The sequence below is a fragment of the Lissotriton vulgaris genome, chromosome 5 (genome assembly GCF_964263255.1).
Source record: "Lissotriton vulgaris chromosome 5, aLisVul1.2, whole genome shotgun sequence".
Classification (NCBI taxonomy): Eukaryota; Metazoa; Chordata; class Amphibia; order Caudata; family Salamandridae; genus Lissotriton; species Lissotriton vulgaris.
This window is the reverse complement of record NC_141693.1, coordinates 431,670,213-431,681,798: the sequence shown is the minus strand read 5'-3', so window position 1 is coordinate 431,681,798 and position 11,586 is coordinate 431,670,213. Positions and strand designations below refer to the sequence as shown.

The window sequence follows — 11,586 nt, the reverse complement described above, 5'->3', positions numbered from 1 at the left end:
ATTAAAGAAGACTCCCACTCTGAATAATTTGAAAGTGTGGGGGTTCTAATGTGAGATTGAAAAATATATTATATTTTGTATCTGATGGAAAGAGAATTCGGCGATGGATATTGAGATTACGCCCTGATTAAGTCAATGTGTGCTACCTGACACGACGAAGCACGTGTTGGCTGCTTTATTTTGATGGCTGCTGTTTGTGGACAATCATGATTTTCAAAGATAAGAACTATTGAGAATTAAATCAACCTTGATTGAAAGGATCTGAGTTATTGATCATTACATGGACCACGGATCTGTAACTGTGTTGATCGTTGATCTACACTTTTTATACTTTGGACTTTGGATACATGTTTAGAATATACATTTGAGTGCTCAGGGAGATCTGTTTATATATATATATATATATATATATATATATATATATATATATATATATATATATATATATATATATATATATATATATATATATATATATATTTATTTACTTATTTATTCATTCAATTTATAGAGGGCACTATTACCTTGCAGGCATCCTGGCGCTAAGCAACTCAAAGGCAGAGGTGACTCAGAGGCAGGGTCAGGCAAACTAATTCTTGGGGAACAGCCAGGTTTTTACACTTTTCCTGAAGGGAAGGAGTTCCCTGATTTGCCTGATCTCCCAGGGAAGTCTGTTCCACAGTCTCACCGCTGCCACCCCAAAAGATCTACCCCTGACCTGACTTTCCTAAATCTTGGTACCTTCACAAGTCTTGCCGATGACGAGCGGAGCAGTCTTGTAGGGGTGTACCAGTCAAATTTCTTACGCAAAAGCACAGGCCCTATCCCATGAAGGGCTTTAAAGACAAGGCAGAGAGATTTAAATTGCACTCTCTGTCTCAATGGGAGCCAGTGAAGTTTTGCCAAAGCTGCAGATGCGGAAGATCTTTTAGGCAGCCCTAAAACTAACCTGGCAGCTGCTGACTGGATCCTTTGTAGTCTGTCCAACAGGAAGTTTGGGGAATCAAGCAAAAGGGCATTACAGTAGTCAAGCCTTCTGAGAATTGTACACCTTGCCACTTGGGCACGCGCCTGAGAAGGTAATAACGGGAAGATTTTGCAAAGGGACCTAATGATCGCGAAACGGAGACTGTCGTTTTTGTAACCTGAGCTTCCAAGGTAAGCAAACATAATGCCCAGAATACTGACAGTTTTTACCGGCCGAACTGTGGTCGAAGTTCCAGGGGGCCAGAAGTTGCCAAGAAGGAGATGAGGGATCCTGTTTGCAGCACAAACGATCACCTCAGTCTTGCCTGCGTTAAATTGTAAAGAGTTAGCCTGGAGCCAGCGGGCCGTGTCCTGCAGGCAGTTGTGAAACACCTTCACAGGTGTTGAGTCCTCTCCCTCAAAGGAGAGGATCAGCTGTGTGTCATCTGCATAGTTTATAATATCGATGTTATAAGTATTGATGACCGCAATCAAAGGTTTTAAGTAAATGTTAAATAAAATGGGGCTAATTGCCGATCCCTGGGGTACACCATGCAGCACGTGAGAGAAGGCAGATTGGAAAGGGGGGAAGGACACCGCCTGCTGTCTATCCTGCAAGAAAGAGCGAAACCATCATAAGGCACAGCCTCTCACCCCGACCTCACTCAATCTTCTCAGCAGGATTTCATGGTTGACCGTATCAAAGGCGGCAGACAGGTCGAGCAGGATCAGTGCTGCTGCCTGACCCCTGTCTGCCCGCCTCTGAAGCTCATCCATAACGGTCACCAGGGCCGTCTCAGTCTCATGAGTCAGCCGAAATCCAAACTGAGCCTCCTCCAACAGAGTGTGTTGTTCCAGGTGCGTAGAAAGTGTGATACTAATAGCACGTTCCGCAATTTTAGCTGGGAACGGCAATAAGGAAATGGGCCTGTAATTTTTTGAACATTCAGGGTCAAGAGATGGTTTCTTCAATAGAGGGGACACTAAGGCTTGTTTCCACTGTGGGGGAACTACACCACTTACTAGTGACTGATTACAGATCAGGCGAAGAGTGCGGAGCAGTTCATCCTCATACTCCTTCCAGATCTTATGTGGTACTGGGTCCAAGGGTGAGCCGGAGGAGATACCCTGTGCCAATCTGCTGAAGTCCTCCACCGTTAAAGGCATAAACTCAGATAGATGTTCAGGAACCTGAATACCCACACCCTCCGACTCATCCATCACAGGAGCACCATTGCTCCTAGCCTCAGAGACCATTTTCCCAGCTGCTCACCCTCGAGATCATCAATAATCAACTGGATCTTTTCCTGGAAGAACCTAGCCAGGTTCTCACTGAGTTCTTTTGAGGGAGCTATTACATTCCTAGAGCAGTCGGGGCTGGTGAGACTATTCAGAATATATATATATATATATATATATATATATATATGTACAAAAAATGTACAATCATTCTCTAGTTTCACTTTTAAGAACAGAATACATATGTGCACCATACACTACATTTCTCAGGATTCCATAGAGATGTAAAAAGGAAATGGGTAAATGAAATGATAATGTATTTAAAACGCACACAATATGTTGATCACATATCCGTGAACAAGGTCCCGGCGAGACAGAAACGCGTTGGGACATCGTTAGCATTTGGTTCCTGAAAGAAGAAGAAATCAAGATATTGCATTAAAGGAATCGAAAACGGTCTGTGAGTGCGACCCATTCTTTACTTTCAGTAAAGCATGTATGATATATACATATATGTTTATATATCACCAGATGAGCACTCTTGTTCCAAAGTCATCCAATGACACAGTGGGGTACTTTATGGGAGATTTTTATTCACATGATGGTTTCAGCATGACACATTTCGGCAGTCCCGCCTTCTTCTGATGCTGTTTGCCATCAGAACTCACCCCCCCCCCCCCCTTTTTGAATATACTAGAGCGCTCCCATTGGTGGGAGACCGGCTAGCCCTGCTGCAATCACAACAGCTGTAGTCTAATGTTCAACTACAGCTCCCACCATGCACTAGGCGGAGTAAGTACAGCAGCAGGAACGGATACTGCTCATGTGAGCGCCGGAATTGCTCAGCAAATGGGGGGCCGTGTAGCAGCTGGTGACTCCAAAATTAACCGTGTCCAAGGCTCCCTCAGGTCCCCATGCCCGAAACCCACACCCAATACAGTACAGACTTGCCATACAGTTGAGCTTCAACACGCTCACAGCAGAACTGTTCATACGCACTCCACATGCTTATACAAAAGCTACCACAGGTTTACAAGTTTATTTGAGAAGTTAATTAAAACCATTGAAACACAAATATCCCCTGGTTTGATAAAATCCATCAATTACAGCAATCAAACGTCTATGATCTATCATTTCATCGTTTTTAGTTAAAAGCATTCATTAATAAAAAGAGTGTGCAAATATGCAGATAGGTATTCCATTATTAAAACTCATAGTAGGCCAAAGCTCTGTGTTGAGTAAGAACCGAGAAATACCACCAGTTATTTCAACATGGCTTTCCTGACGGTTCGCCTAAAGCTTAAGTGCAGAGGCAGAAGACAGAAGGTGGAGTGGGGCTACCAGAGCTATACGGATTAGATCTGTAGGTAATAGAAAAAAGTGCTTGTGCCCTTCACCAGTAAAGGAGGCATGCTGTGCAAAAGAGGCTAGTTTAAAGTGCATTAGTGGCAATCAGGAAAAAGAGTATTTCATCTCTGAACTGTATGTTCTAACTCTTACTATTCATGCCCCAATTAGTGATCGCAATCTTAGTTCCATTATAGGCACAAGGCCCCACCCACACCACAGCAGAATAAGCATGCATGAATAAATACTCAACACAACTTTTTGTTTGGAGAAAATATTGCTGCAGGTTTATTCCACACAAAAGTACACAAATACGGTGGGTTATCTTACGGGCAATCCAAGGGCAGGCAGCTGTACCAAACTATGCTGCCCTGCCCGCCTGATGCGCCAAGCACTATTGAAAACCCAATCAGCGCTGCCAGGCAACAAAGAGGACCCAGAATTGAGGGGGGAGGCCTAAACCCTCCCCACCCCACAGCACGCCGGACATGATGTTTCTGGCGCGCCCAGTATGGGGACTTTTCCTGGAGCCCCGCAGTAGTGAGTGGGGGTGGGGAAGTGCTCAAATGGAACTAAGCGGGCTGCCCTCTGAGGTGGCCCCCTGCAGGTGCTGTGGGCAGCCGCAAAAAGCGCAAACGTGCTAAATTTTTAGGTCGAGGCCTCGTCCGCACTGCTGTAAGCAGTGGGCGGAGCCGAAGATTTAATGTTTTCCAGTATGGGGGCTTGAACCCGCCCCTCTTCTCCATTGGCTGGCCTCGTAAATGCTGGCCAGCCATTGGAGGAGAGGGGCGTCACTCGGTTCAGGTCCCGTCTTTAGCAGATTCGAGGGCGTGTTTTTTTGCAGTTTTTAAGCCGTGACGTCATCCGTCACTCAACTGCAAAAACACGCCCCCGAATCCGAAAAAGACCGTGTGTTTCTCCGAGACATTTCCGCCTCGACTCGGAGAAACGTGGTGGTGTCTCCAGAGCTGCTCGCCTCCCTTCCCTTCTGCTTTCAGGAGCTGCTCGGCTCCGCTCGCCTCCCCCCCTTCCCTCTGCCCTCGTCCGTCGTGCTCTCGCCTCCCCCCTCCCTCTGCCGCAGCTCTCCTCCGTCACGCTCTCGACTCCGCTCTGCTGCTCCCCCGGGCCCCCACCCCTCCCTCCCTCTCCAGCGGCCATGCTGCCTCGGCCTGTTTACAAATCTGCGCTGGTCTCGTTTAGAACCCGAGCTGGGAGCAAAAAATCTGCCCGAGGCGGTCACTTCCTAGCGGCTGTTTCGAGAGTTGGGGAGAGGAAATGCTTCTTCGGTAGCGCAGTGTCAAATGACCATTCCATGTTTGAACAAAAAACAACATTAGGAAACAAGCAGGCGGAGTGGTTAGGACTGTGAACACTAATATTGCAGGCGGCGCTTGTAGAAAGGCAGCAATGACTGACGGCTTGATGTAGAAATTAATGCCTAGTGATGGACCATGTTAGCGCTGTAGTTCTTCCTTACATTACATTTCACGTTTACTTCATCCTGCATTTCTCCCAAACTGTTTTTTTCTGGGGTGATGTTTTTCTGGTTTGTTTTGCGAGCACATGTGCTGTTGTATAGCGCCTACCGAGTGGATGTTGCGCCTTGTTCAGGATGTAAGAGCCACTTCAGAAGGCGGTGCTTTAAATGCTGGGAGCAGCATGACTCTCTTCAATTGAGGATTATAAGTAGAGAGAAATAAGTCTAAACGTTATGATTTAAATATTGGAAAACAGCAACCGAAGTCACACTTCAAAAAGCATAACATGTGGGTGGGTGGGACAGAAATAATAAGAAAAATATATAAAATCGTTGACTGATTGTGAGAATGTGTATTGTGGGACATTCAATGGCAAAATGTTCTGGGTGGAAGTTGTCCGGGTAACAGAGCGGATTTAACTCTGGACTTTTAAGTGAAAGTCATGTAAGTCAACAGGGTCCCGTGGCCCCGCCCCCTATTCATTTTGAGAAGTAAATCCTTCTTCAATGGTGCCGCATTCTTCATTGTAACAGACAAACCCCGAGTTCACACCTGCACCCCATCTGTTTCCTCTCTCACAGCTCATTCTGGGACCTTGATGGTGAGGGGGGTGCTGAAGCCTCTCCCCCCCACCACCCCCGCCCCCCTCCCCCCTCCCCGGTACAGATGTTGACAGAGGCCAGGCCCTGGCGGGAGATCACAGGCCCGGGGTGTGTGAAGTGTCGGGCGTGTTGTGCTCTCAAAGGACGCAGGAAACAGCCACCAGGGTGTGTAGGAAGGGACACACATTGTTTTTATATATTTCTGGTTCTGCCTCTCCGCTTGTATTCATTGCTTGACATGGTCGGAACCTCCAAGTGCCAGGGAGGGTGGGGGGTACTGAATGACGTCTGATGGGGCAGGGGGTGCCCTCAAGTATGTCAGCTAGGCCACCCAGCCATGGATGAAAGGAGGAGCGGCAAAGTGCACTTGTGAAAAATCCAGTCGACAAGTTATAAATGTTTTACACAGCATCCGGTTGTGACGCATTAGCAATGTTTACATATGTCAGCTTACATCATGAGGCAAACATTAAACTTAATAGAAACTTAAAACACCCCAGCGCAGCCATTAAACAGCATTCACCAGTCGTACTGAGCCCAATAACAGCAACATTTCTTCATTACTACTAAAGAAGCTCGAAACCTTCCACTGGGCCTTTACTTGCGCAGCTTCTCGCTGTTGCAGGAGTGGTTTAGGGGGCAGATTAATGCATAGAAAACTCCATAGCACAAAGCATGTGGTTGGCTGGGGGGGAGGGGCCATGTGCCAGAGGGCCCTGGGGCTGGGCTCTTAGTCTGGCTCCAAATCTACCCCATCTCCACTCTACTGCGCCTAGAGGCGACTCGGCTGAATGCACACGCAGCAAGTACCCGCGCTCCAGTGTATACACATGACCTTGAGAGACACTGGACTTTCAGTAATGCTGAGGGTTGTTGTAGAAAGCCAAGGGGGCCTCCCCTTTCCCTTAAGACTTCCATGACCCCAAATGTTCCCAAAAAGACTTCCTTTCAAGGGCCAATGCCATATAATAGAATCCGCCAGCCTCAGACCCCCGCCCGTTCCTAGCAGGCCTCTTATTGGGGAGTGTCTCTGTCTCTCCGGGTAGCCGTACCCCGGGGGGGGGGGGGGTCTGTCTGTCTGCAGGGCCTGGCAAAGTTCTGTCACCTCTTCATAACGGAATGAGGCCTCCGAGAGAGGCGCAGACGTGCGAGACACGCGGGCAGAGGGACACAGAAAACACAGAGCTGCACTGGGCACTCTATTACTTACTCTACAACTCTCTAATACTCCCTACTCACTCTACTACTCTTTTCTCACTCTCTACTACTAACTATACTCACTACTTCTCACTCTAGTACTCTCTACAACTCTCTACTACTCAATACTACTCTATATTAATACCTTACTCTCTAGTACTCACTCTACTACGCACTCTCTACTACTCACTCTTATTCACTCTACTACTCACTTTCTACTACTCTCTACTCTACTAATCACTCTCTACTACGTACTACTATTTACAACTGTTATAACTCTTAACTTCTCACTCTACTACTCTCTACTACTCTACTCACTACTACTCTCCTCACTACTACTCATTCTCTACTACTCACTCTACTACTCTCAATCACTAAACTTCTAACACTCTAATAATAACTCTACTACAACTCTATACTACTCACTCAATAATACTCTCTCCTACTCATTACGACTCACTCTAATACTCTATATTACTCAATCTCTACTACTTTCAAGAACACTTTACTAACTCTTATCTACCCACTCTCTCCTACTAATCTTTGCTACTCACACTCTACTGCTCTCTACTCACTCTCTACTACTCTCTAGTACTCTATTCACTCAATACTACTCACTCTCTACTACACACTCTAAGTACTCTCTACTATCTACTACTCACAACTCACTCTCTACTACTCTACTACTCTCTACTACACCCTAGTACTCTCTAGTACTCACTAACTACTGCTCTCTAATCTACTCTATTTAACTACTCATTATCTACTACTCGCTATACTAAATCTACTATCTACTACTCACTCTAATACCCTCTTTTACTATCTAGTACTCTTCATTAATCTCTACTACTCACTCTCCACTACTCGCTATCTCATACACAATATCTCCTCACTCTATACTACTCTTTACTACTCTATACTACTCACTCTCTATTACTGACTACAACTCACTACTACTCTACTCTCTACAACTATACTCTCTATTAGTCTACTACTCACTCTCTAATAACTACTACTCCCTACTACTACTCTCTACTGCTCACTCTCTACTACTCACTCTACTAATCACACTACTAACTCTCTAGTACTCACTCTCTAGTACTCTCTACTCACTGAATACTAATCACTCTCTACCACTCAATCTGCAAAAACAGCCTAACCTTACTCCAAACCTTTGTTCTTTGCCTAAATGCACTAGTGAACAAAATGCCATCAGACTCATCTTTATTACACATAAAGTAATTCTGTTTGTAATCAGGTGGCTTTTTAGCTTTAGCTTTATAGGTTTTTTTTTACACATTCATGAACATAACATGCATATATATGCATAGATATATGTATGTATGTATGTATGTATATATATATATATATATATATATATATATATATATATATATATTATATATAAACTTCTGCATATCTATATCAATACCAATATTAAAGCATACTTACATATACATAAATGCACACATAAGTACATGTTATGTACCTGAAAATTTTCAAAAAAAAAAGTGCCTGTATGTACCTGAAAATTTTAAAAACACTAATAAAAGAAAAACTAAAAGGACACCTAATTACAAACAGATTTGCTTAAACTTTACTAAAGACAACACCAAAAACAATAAGTCTCACATTTGCGAGAGATTAAGCTATTATATTGTAAATGACAATGCCATTTATTTATCTGTTTTCAAAAACAACACTTAAATAAAAAAGTTTGTCATTTACAATGCCAATAGCTCTACCTTTTGCAAAGGCGAGACCGTTGCATTGTAAATGCTTGTTTTCAGTCTCCCTGCATTTCACCCCATTAATAATTGCCGAAAGTGCTTCAATGGCATAGCCGCACCCTGCTCACTTGGGACTCTCTGCTTCTTTACGTTCTGCGGCTTGTACCTTTTTCTCTACCATCCTAAGAATTTTTACTAATACTCAGCTCAGTCTTAGGTCCATAGGATTAAAGCATGCAACCGCAGCCTCTCTGCATGACCTTATCCCTTTCTTGATAAAGTATTTGCATAGGATTTTCCGACGATCATTCAGGGTAGCTTTGCAGAGACACAGCACAGGATTGATGTCCTCTGGTGCTTGTCCCCAGAGCCTACAGGTACCCGCTTTCCGTTCTTCTCCAAGGCGGATAGTGTTTTAATACAGACAGTAGGTAGTTTAAATTTACACACAAGAGACCACATTAATAAAGCTGTGGACATACATGTAACACAGCACAAGTATGCACTTAACTAGACTAGGGGTTGTTTAAGTGATGTGATATAATGCTCCATCCATTCTCAATCCTCATCAATACTCATTAAAACAAATAAACCTTACCATACAAAATCAGTAATTCAAGTTAGATTTAAGGTATGCCTCTTCTACCGTCATTGCACAGTGCCTCTGTGCCTCGAGCAAAACTACAACTTCAAGAATGCAATAGGCTGTCAACCCCAAGCACTGAATCAGACACTAGTGCCTAGTGACACAGTTTAGTGAGCCTTCTGCAAATGGTTCTGTTGTTGCACGTGCTGGGGAACTATTTTGCTCGGAGGGGGTGTTCCTTCTTTTTTATCGCATTAGTGGGCTCTCTGTCTTGGTTTTGTGATGTTTGGGCATCATTCACTTCCCCGTTCCCTCCCGTTCTTCCCACTCTTCCTCCTTTGTCTCCCCAAGGCTTCCGTACTCAGGTGGTTTCCTAGCAACGGTAAACAGACCCAAGACGTAAGCAGAATCTTCTTGCGGCTCCAGCAAACAGCAGAGTTTCCCCGATGAGTGGCTCCGGGGCGCCCCCGGACTCCCTGCAGGGTCTCTGCGCCTGGATCGACCAAGTGCCGCTGAGCAGACCCAAGAGGAGCCTGACCCGAGACCTGAGCGACGGGGGTATGAACGACGGGGGGCGGGGAGTATCAGGCGTGCGGCAGGGAGGAGCGGCTCTCAGAAGAGACCAGAGAGCGCGACTGAGAGTTTGCACTTTACTGGTGGTAGAGAGGAAGAACAGTGCTAGGCTGAGTAACATAACCCTCTAGAGTGTTGGAGGGGGTAATAACAGATGCCCTTTAGTGCCCCACTGAGTGCAATTGATCATATAGTCATATAGAAACCGATGTCACATTTAGCTGCTGTGGTCACCGGTAAGCAGCTCACTCCATCAAAAGATTTTGGCGGCATGGACGCAGCAGTCCCCCGATCAGACACACAGTTACATCACGCACAACCTCTTTGTAATTGGTACAGTCCTTAATGCTTAGTAAGTCCCTACACTACAGATGATTGAAACAAACCCCCACTAATGCCCTCAAACAACACTCCCATCGAATAATGGCCCCATACAATAACTTCATCACCCCTATAGATTCAGTACACGGCACGCAGGAACATTTCTTAGCCAGCGTTTTTATTTTTTAAAATCTGCAACACCGTTTTCCTTTCTGAGCATGTATTACATCTTGTACGTAATCAATCATCAGTCATCAGTAATGTCTTCAATGATGTAATTTAACGTCATGAGTGATGTAACTTTGGAGGTCATAAGCAGTGCATGGAAGAAGAGCAAGTTCCAGTTAACTCACTGAATCACAAAAAATTCAGGGGCAAATTTATGGCGGACTTGCGCCACGTTTACGCCACCGCTGCGTTACGCAACGGCGCGGAAACGTGGCGCATCCCTGCAACCTATTTACAACGTGACGCATCTAGGCAGATGCGTTACGTTTTAAAGCCATGCGCCACATGAAACCTGCGTCAGATTTCATGTGGGCGTTCTGTCGCAGGGTGGGCATTCCCTCGTAGGAAAGCCCCGTAAAACTGACGCAGTGAAATCTACAAGATTTCACTGAGTTAGTTTTACGACGCTGCTGGTTCAAATCCTTACGCCTGCTTGAAGCAGGCGTAAGGAGTGACGCACCACGTTATGTATGGGTGGCCTCTGTACATTGCAGGAGTTGCGTCGCACTTGCAACGCTACTCCAGCAATGCGCCGCCCGTACACCACAAGATGCGTCACGCATCTGCCCTTCTTTGCATCATAGTGCGCCGCATTGTAAATGCGGCGCATCTGTGGTGCCGCAAGGAGGGAATTGCGTGATGCATCAGTTCTGGCGCATCCCTGCTGATTTGCAGAGATGCGCCAGAACTCATAAATCTGCCCCTTTTTTAAAAGTTAGTTATGGTGGTTAGCTTAACTCGTGCCCTATGGTAGCTATAACTCGCGCCCCCGCCGTGCACAGTTTGCTCCTAAATCATTTCACTGCAAAATTAACATCGATATCATGAATGAAGTTATCAAAGATGTCATAACTGATGTAATATGTGGGGTAATTAGCAGTACATGGCGAGGGCGCAAATTATAGTTGCCTTAGTGCATGAGTTATAGTTACCTAAGCTAGCTGTAACTATAACTGCTGAATTTCTATGATTTTATGTGGGTAAAATGTGAACCTAACTATAACATCCCTTTAACTTTTGGTTTTTTAAGTTAATTTGTATGTTTTTGTAAAATTCTATTTCCTTACTATAACTTCCCTGTAACCTTGTTTTTTTTCTGTGAACTTCTTTGGTTGTTTTAACGTTAAGTAATTTTAATGACTTTACCTTAATCCTTTGGCCGTGCGCAGCGGTTGTTGTATGAAGGGCCTGCAGCCAGGCAAAGCGGCTTATCCCCTAAAAGCACCCTAAGCCATGCCCCGAATCGCCTTTGGCCATGCGCGGCAGGAGTTAGGCATGCGTCCAGGCCACGCTGCCGAAACCCCATTAACCAGGCAACC

General features: G+C 45.1%; 1 protein-coding gene across 1 annotated transcript in view; it reads left to right on the top strand.

The window, feature by feature from the left end:
• The first annotated feature begins 9,538 nt into the window (after window positions 1-9,538).
• Window positions 9,539-11,586, top strand: part of LOC147711028 (sperm flagella and cilia-associated protein 1-like) — a 114,216-nt gene continuing 112,168 nt past the window's right edge. The window contains exon 1 of the mRNA XM_086920100.1: window positions 9,539-9,703. Within this exon, the coding sequence (XP_086776226.1) occupies window positions 9,592-9,703 (112 nt within the window). The 5' untranslated portion in view covers window positions 9,539-9,591. The remainder of the gene's footprint in view (window positions 9,704-11,586) is intronic.